Source organism: Phoca vitulina, unplaced genomic scaffold (genome assembly GCF_004348235.1).
Source record: "Phoca vitulina isolate PV1807 unplaced genomic scaffold, GSC_HSeal_1.0 scaffold20, whole genome shotgun sequence".
Taxonomy (NCBI): Eukaryota; Metazoa; Chordata; class Mammalia; order Carnivora; family Phocidae; genus Phoca; species Phoca vitulina.
This window is the reverse complement of record NW_022589723.1, coordinates 20,560,656-20,577,232: the sequence shown is the minus strand read 5'-3', so window position 1 is coordinate 20,577,232 and position 16,577 is coordinate 20,560,656. Positions and strand designations below refer to the sequence as shown.

The window sequence follows — 16,577 nt, the reverse complement described above, 5'->3', positions numbered from 1 at the left end:
TATATACATCATTGTCAATCAATATTGCATTTGCATGAATCTGATGAACAAAACTAGATTTCTCACAGTTTCCAGGGGATGTACTACATTGTGAAAAGCCAAGGCGAAGGGTTTTTTTTTTTTTTTTCCCCTTTTACTATTCTAGCTCATGAATCAACAGCAAAAATCAGGTAACAGAAAGTAGGACAGATTCAGGACTGGAGTGTTGGAGATGGCTGATGATGATGCATGAAGCAGAAAAAATGTGGAATGTGTGAGCAGCCCATCAATCATAGCTATCGAGAACACACTTCTTAGGGTTAGTGCTAAAAAAAATGTTCTAGAAGGAGTAAGAACAATTTCTGTAGTAAAAACACATAAACCCTTTCTTCTAGTTGTGTTGAACAATATCAACATTCTTAAAAAGTTGCCCAGATGGAAAAATGTAAGCATCAACCTAATAATTTTTAAAACATAAAATTCTAGGCTTATCCACACACATATATATTTAAATAAAACAAAAAACCAGCTTTTTGAGTCTTTGCCAGTAGGAGTGGGAGTTACTATGCATGATCATGTCATTAATATAAATGTATTTAGAAATAGATTACTAAGGCACAGTGCTCCAATATGTTTCCTAGTCAAAATAATTTAAATCAAGTGATACTTTTTAGCCTACATTAACAACCATCCAAGTAGTCTGAGAAATAAATGCTTTTTTGATTCTATAATTCAAACCATTTTTCAACTAACATTTATAACCTTTGATCCTAAAATTGCGGTTGTGGGTTTCTCTGAGAGCAACAGAGATAATTTGAAATTTATTAATTTTTGGCCCAAATCATCTTGTTGAAAACTTTCATCTTTGTTGACAATTAAAAGAAAAAACAACCTATATTAATAATGTGTGCAATTAAAATATATTTATCTGAAGCCTAGCTTATAAGAATATTTTTTATTATCTTAACATATTATATTTCAGGATAGAAAAGAGATACAGAAATTATAGGTAAATCTGTCCTTCTTTCATTTATTTTCTCATTCCTTTCTTCCTTTCATTCTTCCATCTCTTTTTCCATTCCTCTCTCGCTTTCTTCCTCCTTCCCTCTTTCTTTCTTCTTTATTTCACGATATAACCTGATAATCTGTTTCCTTTCTAGGTAAGCCAAGGCATCATTCGTGGATAGCGAAGGTGTGCTCCTGCAAGCTGTGCTAAATGGAATCTTATCTATAGGAATTGGATTTGGACAAATGATGAAACCTAAGCATGCCATTTGTTTATTGTTGTATAAAAACTATGCTGTTATCGGTCAAGTTATTAGGTTGTAAGTAGATTTGCTAATACTTTGGAAAGAGTGTATTGAAAATGTAATTACTGATTGAAAATATCTGAATTGATCTAATTTTAGAAAATCATTGTTGAAATCATTTTATATTCCTGATTCTTACTTTCCTTTAAAATTAACAACAAGGAATGCCAGTCTGCAGACATAAATTTAACAGTTTTAGATTTTCTTCCATCTTTTCAGTTGCTGGATTATATAAGCAACATTAAAACCACATTGCTTTTAAATATGTAACATACAATACTTCCCCAAATTTAATACTGCTTCATCTAATCTAAAACTTTATCAGACTTATTCGATTTGTTAGGTTAGGACATTTTGTTTTAGTATATGCTTTAATATGGATCAGTCTCCCTGCAGGAAATCTCATCAAAGCATGAAATGTCGTCAACAAATAGCCAGTTCCATTTAGTCATCAATTAGCCCAAATAAGTGATAGACAGTATAACAGGGACCAATCTTGTGTGGTCAGGTTCATTTGGACTTCTAATGACATAGAAGCTAATGTCTTTAGCCAAACGTTGATCTTGTTGGCCATATAGATGTGAACTATATATCTACTTACAGCACATTGCAGTTGATCCATATTAAGTATAAACTCTTGTAGTTCTTTTCCCAGAAAGAAGTGTGACTAGCAAGAATTCTTAAAATATGCAAAGCAATATAAATAGGACAAAGTGCTCATCTATTAAACCCCTTAGTGATCTGATTTATTTGTTGTGACTTATATTGCATAATTCCTGGATTTATAGAAAATCATCAAAAAGATTAGTGTGTATATGAATACAAATATTGCCTAATCCATAAAAAATGGAAATAAAATGTTAAATATATGATCTATCATCTAGCTATCTATATATCTGATAGGGAAGTTCCAATCACTTTAATTTAACAAACATATTTGAGGCAGTAGCATCAGGTCCTATGCTGGGATGCAATGGGGAGATTAGAGAACTGTACATTGGAATGGCATGGTCTCCACCTTTAAGGAACTTATAATTAATGACTCACCTGGATGAATATACCAGAACATAGACACCTAGTGAGTGTGACTTCTTTAAAGCAGACATAAATCTGTGTTCTTTTTCCCCCCCAAAATATGTCATTGTTGAAATTACTTTTGAGTTGTACTTCACAGAGTAAAATATTGTCAATATGAATAATCACGGAAAATTATCATCTTTCGAAAATCATCGTATATACCCCCCCCCCCCACATACACACACATTGGAAATAGTTCAAAGCTACTTGGAACAAGTTTTAAAATAAAGGAAGGTAGCAAGGAAAACATCATCTTACATGCTGTGTATAGGTTCTGAAGGCCATTACAAGAAGGAATGCCAAGAACATTTTTGAAGGTGGCAATATCAAATATGTATATATTCTCTTAAGAGGGCAATTTTAATAGTTAAAACTTACTTGGATGCTCAAGTTCTGGTATATTTATTAAAAATAAGCTGCTTTGTTTTTATAGCTTGGCTCTATTACTCCCTTTTCAGTGAAAATTAAAAATAAGTTTAAACAGTTGCCATATTCAGCATTTCCCAGGTCTAAGGAAACCAATATTGAATCCTTGATAAATATTTTATGATATCACCAGATAAAGGAAATTAGAACTGGCATAACCATGACATTACTAAATGAGATCTTTTAAGATTTTTTTTGGCATCACATTGTGCAATTGCTAAAATTTAATAATTCATATTAAATGTTAATTATAATCTTTTATCAATATGAATTCTGGAGGCCAACACCATTAGCTGTTAAAATTTTCAATTCCTAAAAATTAGAGTTTTAGAGGAAGACATTTAAATAATGTTCTCAAATATCCATGTGTAAATGTAGACAAATCCACGAGTCTGTTTAAAAATGATTTCTTTATATTGACTTATGTTCAGCATGTTTCAGCAATGTCTCTTGTAAGGAGAACTTAAATAGCAAGTTGCCACCCAGTTAACTGGATCAACCACATGGTGACCCTAACCTCTTGGTACCACAGCTAAAAACCCAAAACTGATGGCTTCTTGAATAGGTATTTATCCTTTCTTGGCCTAGCCTTAGGTAACAAGTGGAACAGTTATATTAGCAAGCAACTCATTTGTTTGTATCCAGAGTTTTTCTTGTTGTGGTAATAAATAACTCATTTAAAAAATCGTCTTGTGTTCCTCTTCTGGCATTAATCTTGGTGATATTTATGATTATCTAGTTCCCTCCAAGGAATATCATATTTTCAAATTTGCAAGTGGGGATTCTATTACTCACTGTGGAGTTATATACCAGCTGTATTGCTGAGGAAAGACTCCAGAAAAGAATGTAAGTTTAAGGACCAAGGTCTCGCCACCCTGTGTTCAGATAGCGCATCTAAAGCTCCCTCCCAGGGCTCGGGCAAAGAAAGATGCTCCACAAGATGGTTTATGGAAAGCAATCTGAATTGTAAAGCACTTCAAATATAAGGTAAAATTTATTATATTACAAATACACAATTAGAGAGGCGGCCTCAGGCCTGAAACTTTCTGTTGCTATTTTAGAAACTAAGTTAAGGCTACTTTGAATATGTCACCATTAGAAAAATGATAGCAAAACATTTTGCTGAATATTAACATTCTATCTCTAGATGGTAGTATTTGGGTGATTTTCATTTCCTTCCTTGCACGTTTCCCTCCAACGTTCTGTATTTTTAAAAAAATTATAATTATTCAAGTGAACATTTTAGAAAAGATAGTGTTTCTCTTCAATCTTTAGAGGGCACATTATAATAATTGAATTTTTAAGAATTCAGTTTTATGCCATGTGTTTAAAATGAAGGCTCAGAATACATTAATTCCAATTGATTCTGAAATCTTATTTCCACAGAATGGGCTTATTCATGTAATTTTTAAAATTTTATATTGCACACATTTTGATTCCACAGTTATTTAAAAGCACGACTATGTACACTTTGATTCTCCACAAAATCTTGTTGTACATGTCAAGTACCCAAAGTTGTGTCTAATTAAATATGAAAGTCATTGCTTTGTAAATATGTACATAGTGAGCACTTTAAAATAATTTCAAAATAGCATGACCAAAAAAGTTGCAAAGTTAAAACTGTCTTGAGTGGATTTCTGTTTGACGAAGTTATGTGGCTTTGTGTACACTGGTCCCCAGACCATTTTGTGCTGTGATTTCATCAGCAAGGAACCTACAGATGGCATGTATGTGAAAAGCGCAAACAAGAAATGAGCAAGTCTCCCAGTATGAGCATGCCACTGGGGGTTTCCAACCAACCTGCGACCCCTGGAAGACACGGCGGGTCACCTCATCTCATCTCATTGGCAGACTGGGACGGCACCCTCACTCCTGTCACCCTCATCCCAACCTTCTCAGATCCCATTTTATTTTAAATTTTGATATCATGGATTGGGGGTATTAATCTGACTTACTACAATATTGTATTAAAATACATTTATCCTGATTACTGAGTTTTTGGCCACCCCCTTGTCAGGCCCTGTTCATTAAGTCTGGATAGATTCACCTTTATCCCAGAAAGTATACTGCAGGTAAATAGGCTGTGACAATTCAAATGGTAAGAAATAGTTATTTTAATATCTTATGAAAACTAAAGCCATAGACCATTGAGAATGTTTGAAATGGCTTACTTCTAGTGATGTACAGGGGGAAATACTGGGCATCTACGTTTCTTCCTTTTGACATTGTTTCTCCAAATGCTTTTTTTTTTCATTGCATAGAGCATGTTTTCCTATCATCAATTTTAGGGATCCCTTCTGTCTTCAACACACTACTAATTGGGAAGGTAGCAGTGATTTTCCATTCAAGGATCTAAGGTTTTAAACACCAAGTATTCATAACATTAAACAATAGCAATAAGTGGTTGTTACTTGCTTGCAAACCTATCATTTCCTCACTTCGCAATTATTTTAATTGCAATTATCTATAAAGTCATAATTGGCTTTTCAATCTTGCATGTGGATTTTCTAGGGAGAAGGTGTTTTCACACAGCCTCAGTAACTGAGCATCATGTTCTCAGATGCCATCTAAGACAAAAGGACAGTCTATGATGTGTTCTTGACATATCACAAGTTTCCTTTAGACTTTTAAAGAGATTTTCTGTTAATTGTGCAATGGGGACTACATTTCCTAACAGAAATAATCTCTCTTACCTATATCAAAAGAATTCTCCATCTATGTTATCTCCCTCTATCAATTTATAATCATAATCAACAGAGAAACTATTTTAATTTTTCCTTTGTGTTTTAAAGAGTGCCGGGGGGGGGGGGGGGGAAAGGAAAGGGAAAAAGGAAGGGAAAAGGGGGAGGAAGGGGGAAGGGGGAAAGGAGGAAGGGGGAAACGGGAAAGGAAAGGAACAAACCTGTAACAGTGAGATTAAGAGCCTCCATCCTAAGAGAAGAAAGAAGGAAAGAAAGAAAAAAAGAACAAACCTGTAACAGATTAAGAGCCTCCATCCTATCCCTAAAACAGTCATAGCCACGGGGATCAGGATGCATTTAGGATTGTTTTTATAAGGAAGATATCCTTGGATCAGCCTCTATTTCAAATAATCAGTGTATTTCCACCCATCTATACAAAACCATTTGGTCCAATTGGAGATAGGAAGTGAGGCAAAAATATAAAATACTATCATTTCAGTGATCTTTGGGACAGTCAAGTAAAAGACATCTGGGGATTTCTAAAGTACGTTCCCATAGAAAGCAGTTGATTCTGGTCTGGAAAGGTGTTGGGTTTTGTTTGTAGTCTTCCTGCCATGTAGGTGGCAGCAACACTCAAGTCTAGAAATTTTCTTTCCCATTCTCTTAGCTCTAGTCCAAAGCGTATTCTTACTCAAAATCCTTGTGGAAGAGAAAAGGTTTAAAGTGTAGAGACAAATTTCTCTATGTCCTCACACATCTCGAAAGCACTATTTTAAGGTTGTGCTAAAGCGGTTCCCATAATGTGAAAACATTCATCATTTCCCTTAATACAGAAGTCAGATTCTGCTCTCGTACATGTTGGTAGTATGAGGCTTTGTTTCTTTATTTACTAGGATCTTAATTCTTTACCTTCTCTCAAGCTCAAGCTTTTCTCTGAAGAAAAAGGAAGAAAACTCTGCTTTATTCCACTATCACCTGAGCTTTTCTGGGAAATAGCACAAGTCTATCCTTTCATTCTTTGTGAACATCTAAGAAGTCAGGGTATATAGTAAATGTGGAGAGATTTTACTTTCATCTTCCAAATGAAGCCATTTCCTCTGATCGTTCTCAAGAGAGGAGACTGCATTCAAGTTAGTTCTGTGTGCAAACCAAACGAAGGCTGTGTCCCAGCAGAGAGGCCCAGGGCACCTGATCTGTGAGGCTAGAAGACGGAGGACGTAGAGGCTCACATGGAGGGTGTCGAGTTATCGCATGGATGTTCTGCCTTGAGAAAGGTAGTGGCTCCCGGCCCCAGGCAGAAATGAAACCGGGACGCCCACCTTCATGCTCATAAGTTTGTTCTTATTGGAAACTGACTAGCAGTGAGAAGTTCTTCCACTTCTGGCATTTTGCTAAAATTAGTACATGTTATAGCAAATATAGGTAGCTTTGGTGAAGGAATCTTTACAGTGTTCTTTTTACACAGTGTCAGTCAACATGTCCAAAATACCAGCCAAATATCTACAATTCCAGGCCCAGGTAAAGCACGTAACAATTAAATCCCCAGGCTACGAGGAAGTCACTGAATGGTTTGGGAAGGTGAGGAGAGGGTTCTGTATCTACCTTTCAGTCTCGTTTATACCACTTCTAACTTCTTTTGTCCTTGATCACTTTCCCCAAATATCTATGTAATTCAATGCAAGTATTTTTTCATTGTAGCAGGCATTGAATAGGAAGTCTGAAGTAAGGGGATTGTGTCCTTGCTCTTTCACTTTCTCACTAGCTGTGGGACATTAGAAAAGGAATTCTTTTAATACTCCGAAGCTCAATTTTCTCATCTCTGCATTGGGACTAATAATTTCAATTTCTCAAGCACCATCTGCCTGTACTATTATTATTGAATATAATATTATAAATAATTGAAATCACTACACATGCCAAAAATGCCTGTTTTTATAATAATCTTAATTATAGTCGACCATAATGGCACTCCAATGCACAAACAAGCTTTTTACTCAGACTGGGAGAGCAGTTTGGCATAAACAAGCTAAATAGGTTGTCTTACAGAAGTTTCTTCTTTTAAAATGTTTCATGTTAACTGAATACTCCCAGGATCAAGGGCTAGTTTCAGTTTTCAACAATTTATTTAAAGGTCAAGGCTTTCCCCAGCTCAGTGGGTAATAATAAATAGTAAATAGCACATAGTTTTTCTTCTGGGTCCTGAAAGATAATCCTCTGAGAATGTTTTATGTCGGAGTAGGACAAGCCATGGTCCATCTAAGGTTGTACAAAATGACAGGTAGCTTTTCTCTTTACTTCTATCAGTCTTCATATTATCAGATGACACTAGCAAGCATGTTTCTGTAGCTTTACATGAGTGTGATGAATAGACCAAACCAAAACATGTAAGTACTTATAAAGAAGTATACCACAACTCAGAAAGTCAGTGAACTCCTGAAAGACCATGTATAAAACAAAATAGTATATATCAAATTCTACCTTCCCACTAAGGTTGGTATATATTAGAAATGTTTTCCTGTTAGGTAAAAATCTGAAAACTAATGAACAGGTCAGAAAACCTCAGTCAAGGAAGGGTTAAAGTGGGGCTGACCATGGCATCAGGAGCATTAAACACCAACAGAAGGTACCTGGAGAAGGACGCTCATCCTTATTTTTACTTTATTAATAAAGTTTGGTGAAATGTCTTATTACATTTTATTACTTTTGTTCCCTCCTTTCCTCCTCTCTAAGTGGAAAAAAAGAGTATTGGCTAGGAATAATAATAAAATGACTAGGAGGATTTTCAATTAAAATGGCAAAATGAAGACACATTTATCTCTGCCCTCTCCTAAAGCTCCACTGGAATACTGGGATAAAAGAGAAAAATCCAAAAGTAAAATAGAGAATGGGGAAAGGAATAACAACAGCAAAAATTTAAAAACCAGAAAGCAAATAAATGTTATAGAGGATAATGCCAAGAAGTGAGAAGCATGGTGTTTCAGGGCTCCTTAAAGGCTCAGAAATTGGAGTCAGCTGTGATTTTTGAAAGTGGGGGGTACAGGAAAACTATGTGAAAGAAAATTAATCTCCTTGATTCCCACCCCTATTTGTCAATCCAGCTGACACCTAGAGTGCCCTACCTGGACAGGTTAAATAGGAAAGATTCTGGATTCAGGACATGAGGCCCTGCTGAGAGCAGGGATATCATCCTGAAAACAAGGGATGGGTAAAAATCTGTACACTAATGGCCACACCCCCACCCCAGCTCCCTTCTGTTTTGCTCCAAAGATGTTGATAACCATTCTTCTTAACACTGGACAAGAGACAGATGAGCATTTTATGATAAAATAACAAGCCTGAGGCCAACAAGCACATGAAAAGATGCTCAACATCACTAATTATTAGGGAGATGTAAATCAAACCCACAATGAGTTACCACCTCACACCCATTAGAATGGCTACTATCAGAAAACAAAACAAAATAAAACAAAAACAGAAAATGACAAGTATTGATGAGGAGATTGAGAAATTGGAACTCAGGTGCTATGTTGGTAAGAATGTAAAATGGTGCAGCTGCTGTGGACAACACTAGAAATAGAATTATCATATAATGCAGCAATCCTTCCAGAGGGCATATATCCAAAAGAACATCTTAAAAATGTAAAAACAGACTTACCATATAATCTAGCAACCCTTCTAGAGGGTATATATCCAAAAGAACATCTAAAAGCAGGATCTCAGAATTATATTTGTACCCCCATGTTCATAGCATTATTCACAATAGCCAAGGGGTGGAAGCAACTAAGTGTCCATCAACAAATGAATGATAAACAAAATGTATCTTCATACAATGGAATATTAATCAACTTCAAAAAGGAAGGAAATTCTGACACATGCTACAACATGGATGAACCTTGAAGACACTATGTTAAATGAAAGAAGCCAGTCACAAAATGACAAACACTGTGTAATTCCACTGACTGAGGAAACTAGAGTAGTTAAACTCATAGAGACAGAAAGTAAAATGGTGGTTACCGTGAGAGGGAAGAGGAGGTGGGAAGGTGTTTCAGTTGTTTTTTTTTTAAAGGTTTTATTTATTCATTTGAGACACAGAGATACAGAGAGAGAGAGAGCATGAGCAGTGGGAGAGGCAGAGGGAGAAGAAGAAGCAGACTCCCCGCTGAGTCAGGAGCCCGATGTGGGGCTCGATCCCAAGACCCTGGGATCATGACCTGAGCCGAAGGCAGACGTGTAACCATCTGAGCCACCCAGGCACCCCAGGAGTTTCAGTTTTACAAGATGAAGGAGTTCTGGAGATTGGTTTCACGACAATGTGACTATACTTAACGCTACTGAAGTGTACACTTAAAAATAGTTAAAATGGTAACATTGACGTTATGTATATTTTACCACAATTTTAAAAATTAAAAAAAAAAACAAAACACAGCCTGAGGAAAAAAGATCTACAGAGTCTGACTACTCACGCTCTTCCAATGAAACATCGCCAGAAAACATCATAGTGAAGCCCCAGCACTCTAACCTATACCCAAACACAAAGTATTTTTGTGCTTCACTAGTTGCAAAGCCAAAGATCACCAGATATATGAAGAAAGCTTTTAATACAAAAGAGAGACACCAAAACAAACATGTAGAAAGAGACAGCAGAAACAAGCAATAGAGAATATTATAAGAAAATCCCCAAACATTTATAATTAATGTGATCAGAGAGATAAGAGAGGAAATTACCTTCAAGAAATAAAGATAGGAGGCTATAAAAAAAGAACATTCAGGAATTTGCATTCATTTAATTCAACACACCTTTTTTTTTTTTTTCAATTTCTACTATGTGCCAGGCACTATTCTAGTCATTGTGATTACAACAGAAAATAAAACATACATGTACGCATTCAAAAGCTAGCAATTTTTTTCTTAAAAAAAATGTTTGGAAGATATAATTGGAGAGATCTCCCAGAAGGAAAATAGGAGAGACAATAATGGATCGAGTCCCGCTTTGGGCTCCCTGCTCGGCAGGGAATCTGCTTCTCCCTCTGACCCTCCCCCCTCTCATGTGCTCTCTCTCTTATTCTCTCTCTCTCTCAAATAAATAAATAAAAAATCTTTAAAAAAAAAAGAAAATTTATATATCAATTCAATTATAGGTCCAATATAAGAAAATATTAATAAGAGATCCAGAAAGAGTAAACAGAGAAATTAGAGGGAAGAAAATCATGGAAAATAAAATCAAGCTAAGTTTCCAGAAATGATAAAACAGATTCCAGACCGAAAGAACCCATAGTGGGTTCAGCAAAACTGATGAAAATGACTCGTGTAAAAGCATATTCTAGTGAAAGTTCAGAACACTGGAGACAAAGGGATGATCTCACAATCTTTAGAAAAAGGAAGAGAACTTTTCCTCATTGTGAATGACAGGAGATCAGGAGGGCATTAGATTTCCTCAATTGCAATTCCAGATACTAGAAGAAAATGGGGCAGTGACTTAATATCCTGTGAAAACCATTTCCACCCTGGAGTTTGGTATTTTGCCACTCTATCTATTCTATACACCTTTTCTCATAAAAAATACTGGAGGATATATCCACCTACAAAATGGAGTAAACCAAGAAAGAACAGCACATGGAACATAGGAAAGAAGGAAATTCCCCAGAGGATAGTGAAGATAGATGGCATGTCTACTGCTGTAGACCAGGCTAGTTGAAGCAGAAAGTGAGGACTCCAGTAAGGAGGGCTCCAGAACAGTGCTGGTGAGCTTGACTGTACTGAGAGTGATTTTCGGGTTCTATCCGATGGGTTTGGTAACGAATTAGTGACAGGGATTATGTATGATAGAAAACTAAGCAAATGAAGAGAAAGAAGAAATGTAATCATAGTGTATTGCATTGTCCAACTGTGAATAATACCAATAATGATTATTACAAAGTGATTATTACTCTAATGTGAGAGAAGAAGAGAGAGAGGAGATGCACTAAGGAATCACTAAAATTGAGAACTTTGATTAATCTGAAATAGCAGGTAAATTCCCAAGTTACAAATTCAAATGTTGGTAGATTGAATTTATTCACAAGAAGAGATATCTGGGATCTTTGAGTATCTTACCTCTGCTTGCCCTATACGTGGTCCTATCTTTGCATATCTCTGGTTGTTTAGGATCCTAGCTCAAGGAATTACGCGGGCCGTGTGGTTCTTCTGAGCCCCAGCGATGTCACCCATTCCACGCTCTCTGACCCAGTTGGCTGTGACTCAGTCTGCAGAGGGATCTAGCAGCCATGGCTTCCAGGCAGGGGATTTTCCTGCACATCTGGCCATAGTTGTTAATGATCCTCCACTGAAACGTGATTAATGAGTGTAATGTGTGATTAATGAGTGTGAGACAGTGAAACTTTAAACAGCTGAAAATAATATTGAGTATGTAGCTCTTCATAAGGGGTTTTTTTTTTTTTTTGGATAGCCTGTATGAATATTGGTCAAAATATTCCATGCTGCCTTGTCATCCAATGGACTAGAAGGTCACCTACATCTGTGCCTCACAAAAATGTACCACAGGGTTCTTAGAAGGAAAGCACAATAGTACACGAAGTAGCCTCAAAATACCACACTGCAAATGTGAAATTTCTCTGGCATCTCAGAGGGTATCTTAAAGAGTCACTTAAATTTTGCACATATACATTTGTGTTTGCTAGATACAGAAAATTTTAATAGCTAACATTTACTGCACATTTTCTGTGTGTGCGATGCCTAATAGTTTACATACAGTTTCTTAGTTAATCTTTAAGCCACTTCATGAGATAGTTTCAATGCTCATTGTATAGATCGGGAAACAGAAACACAGAAAGTAATTTCCCAAAGACCACACAGCTAGTAAGCATTGACAAAAGAATTTAAATATTACAGAGTAGTTTGTATGCATGCAGGTGCTACATTCAGACTCTGGAATCATTTAGAGTCTTTTATAACTGCCTGTCTTATCTGTGGTTCCCAGTTTTTCATTAGGCTTATGAGAACTACAATGTAAAAGCATGCATCTATTTTATCTAGTCTCATTCATTGTGGTAGAAACTAGTAGAATCAAGAGCAAGAATGTCACCACTTCAAAAAAATATTGACCAGCAAATTATTAATTTGATTAAAAAGAAACAAGAAGTATTGTCATCATCCCAGCATTAATACTACAAATACTTTTGTGTCAATGACCTGGAAGCCCTTAGAGAAGGGTCACTTTTGAAGCAGTGGGCTGGGTCTAGGTCTTCTTTTGCTCCATTGGTAACACCCGCTACCAGCTAGGCTCCCAAAGCCATGTAGATGAATTTATTGAGAGTCTATCATGCCTCAATCACTCCCCTAAGCACTGAGAGTAATATTTGATTTACTCTCCAACACAACTCTTTGAGGCGGGTATTAAACTAATCCCCATTTTACAGATGAAAAAGAGTGCAGTACATGAGAGCATAAGTAATTTGTTTAAGATCGCACAACCAGTGAAGCATAGGACAAAGAAAGAGGCTTGCAAGCTCAGAGAGTTGGATTCATCAACCCATGCTCTTAACCACTATCTTATGTTACTGACCACCTTCACCACCTTTGGTCCTCATATCTGACAATGCAGTAGCCAAATTAATGGCCATTTTCAACCTTCATTTTTTAGGTGTCTATGGCAGTATACGCTTTACCATCCATTCCCATGTAGAACTTTGCATCAACCGCTAACCTATGTTGTAGGGTTCAGCCGGTAAAAGCGCTCTACTTTCTTGGAGCGCTCAATATGATGTACACCCAGAGTGATCCTGTGCACAGAAGAGCTTTTGACCAGATAAGTGGCCTTTTGAGTTAGAAAAGCTAACTGGAATGGACTTCTCAGCCAAGGTATCAAGGTACCTTGATGCATTACATCAAAGTCTTTCTGTGGCGTTTCTTGATCAGAAAAACAATTTAAGGATGATTTTAGCTCTTTCAACAAAATTCTTAGCTCAGTTGTCGAAGGCAGAGGTTTCTCAACCTCAGCACTATTGACATTTTGAGCCAGCTAATTCTTTGTTTGGTGAGGGCTGTCCTGTGAATTGTAGGGTATTTAGTAGAACACTGGCCTCTACCACCAGATGCCAGTAACAGTCCCCCAAGACCCCCTGCAGTTACAACAACCCAAATATCTCCAGACATTGTTAAATGTCTCCTAGTAGAGAAACACTGGTCGAAGATAAAATTCCTCCTATGTAAATTCCCAACAAAAAGTTCATAAAGTGTTTTGAGTTTTATTTGTATTTCTGAAAAATACCTGCTAGCCTGACTTCAACATACAAATTATTCAGGTTATATATAATCTACTGAGAGACTAAGAAAAAGTAATCACTATATATTCTCCTCTTTTCTTTTCTTTTTTTTCCCCCAATGCTTTCCCTAACTCTTATAAGCTGGTACCTTCAAATCACATGTTCCTCATACACATCTTCACGTCAAACTCCAAACCCAAAAATTCACCTGAAAAACCATCATCTCCTCCTGAACATCCCACAGGAACCTCAAGCCAGTATGTCCAGTACTGAACTCATTCTCTCCCTCTACAAATGTTCTCTTTGTTTCTCACTGTCAGTGTAAAATTGATCTCCAAATATTTTTTCTTTGATTTTCTAAATGGCTCCCCAATCTGTCTTTTGGCACCCTCACTGTCAGATCAGACTCGTTTCTCATGGAGATTACCACAGGAGCGTCCTAACTAGTCCTTCTGCCTCCAGTCCGTCATCTGCATTGTTGCTCAGGAAATGCTCTAAAATATAAATCTCATTCCTTCACTTCTTTAAATACAGTCCAAACCCCCTTAGCTGGGCTGGTGAAGCCCTTCGCACAGTATCCCTTGCTTTCTACCATCTTATAATAATAAATTAGTGAGGATTACATTTGCTGCTAGGATAAAGGCACTATGAGAACTTCAGCCAGAAACTAAATACATAAAATGTATCATATATCCTATCCTACTGAAGCAATGGTTTGTGCATGGTGTAATGGACTTGAGAATGTCAGCTCCTTTAGGTGCCTTTTACATTAGAAAAGATGTGAATTTCAGTACGGACTCTCAGGTCTGCTGAAAACTCAACTTTATTTTCTCCATAAATGAATTTAATTTCTATTTTACATTTTCCTCTTCATTTTTCCAGGTAGAAGAAACAATCTCAACTGGCTCAGGCTTTCAACTTTTTCTCATATGTTATATCTAAGTTTTGAGAATTTACTTGGGTGCCCATATAATTTTTAGTGCAAACTAGGACACTTTTTAGTGAGAGAAACCACTATTTAAGAGTTTTGCATGAGGCAACTAGTATAAATCAGGAATATCCCAGGAAAATGGAGATATATAGTCGCCTTTGACTTAGGTATGGTTGGTGTAGTAGCTGAGGGTGTGGAAGTCTGTGAAATATTCAGTCATCATCTGTCTATACTAGATGGACAGACAATATTATATCCAGATACCACAATGTCCAGAGGGGGAAAAATGTTTTGCCTCATTCCGATCTGGTCTTTTGTCATCTGTTCATACATATCTCAGCTGTTTCCACCCTCTTTTCTCGCAATAAGCATCTCTGTCTGGCTCACTTTCAGGTCCCTCCAAGCCCCACTGAGGTGAGCAAAATGATTTGTATCTCCTGCACTTCATTGACTTGGAACATGACTATCTCAGGCTTTTTTACTCAACCATGTCTGTGTCATGCCACATGCAAGAAACCTCTGTGGAGCTTGCAATTCTCCTGAGCTCTACCTCAAAATCCAGATAGAGCTCTCCACAGTTCTTGAATTCTGAATTTTATCTCAAGTTTCTATTCTGCACCCCACCCCCAACTAGGAAACAGAGTGTGGATGAGACATGGGATGGCTTTTTAGGATTCTACCTACATCTGAGTTATTTGTCTTCTCTTTGCCCTTACCCTTGTAATCTTTACCCCTCTGCCATAGATAGCCCGAATTGTCTATTTTCTCAGATATTCTTTTGTGATATAAACATTATACCTTAGATGCAAAACCCTTATTGAAACTCAAAGGTGTTTCCTTTGCTTGTGTGTTTTTCATCTTTCTCCTAAGACAATAAATGCTGCTGAAAATAGGGGAAGGGGGAGCAAAATGTATAAGAAACGACAGAGAGCAATACAACTCAAATTCTTGATGAATATAACATACTAATTTTTTTTTTTTCATTTACAGAAGGCAAATGAATTCTAGAGCAGAGGAATGGGAGTTGTGATTAGTTAGTTTATATGTCACCTTGGCTAGGCAACGGTGACCAGTTATTTGGTCAAAAACCAGTGTTGCTGTGAAGGTATTATTTAGGTGTGATTAGTATTTAAATAAGTAGACCTTGAGTAAATCTGATTACCCTCCATAATGTGGGTGAGCACCACCTAATCAGTTGAAGACCTTAAGAATAAAGACTATTTCCTGAAATAGAAGGAATTCTTCTCAAGACTACAACATAGGAACCCTGCCTGAGTTACCAGCCTGTTGCCCTTTCCTACAGATTGCAGTTTTTTTTTTAAAGTAGATTTCAGTACTAAAAAGAAGTGAAATTAATCTTAATAATAAATTTTATTTAACCCTATGCATCCAGAATATTACTGCAACATGTAAACAACATAAAATAATTAATGAGATATTCTATAGTCCTCTTTTCATACCAAATCTTCAAAACCCTATTCATATTTTACACATATAGGACATCTCAATATGGACCAGCTACATGTGGCTAATGGCTAACATATGGGACAGCAAAGATCTAGACTAAAACATGTTATGAAAAAGAATTAAGGAGGGGTGCCTGGATGGCTCAGTTGGTTAAGGGTCTGCCTTTGGCTCAGGTCATGATCCCAGGGTCCTGGGATCCAGCCCCAGGTTGGGCTCCCTGTTTAGTGGGGAGTCTGCTCCTCCCTCTTCTTCTGCCCCACTGTGTGCTCTCTCTCTCTCAACTAAATGAATAAAATCTTAAAAAAAAAAAAAAAAAAAGATGCACAAAAGCACTGTCTCTTTTCATGTCTCCTTTGTAGGAGGGAGGACACTTTTTCCAGAAGCCTCTAAACAGCATAATTCCCCTCTTGTCTCAATGATTGGGACTGGGAGACACACATATTCC

At 36.8% G+C, this 16,577-nt stretch overlaps 1 protein-coding gene across 1 annotated transcript in view; it reads left to right on the top strand.

Moving 5' to 3' along the window:
• Window positions 1-1,223, top strand: part of WDR72 (WD repeat domain 72) — a 190,731-nt gene extending 189,508 nt beyond the window's left edge. Inside the window, exon 19 of the mRNA XM_032417984.1 lies at window positions 1,140-1,223. Coding sequence (XP_032273875.1) covers window positions 1,140-1,195 — 56 coding nt within the window. The 3' untranslated portion in view covers window positions 1,196-1,223. The remainder of the gene's footprint in view (window positions 1-1,139) is intronic.
• Window positions 1,224-16,577: the final 15,354 nt, after the last annotated feature.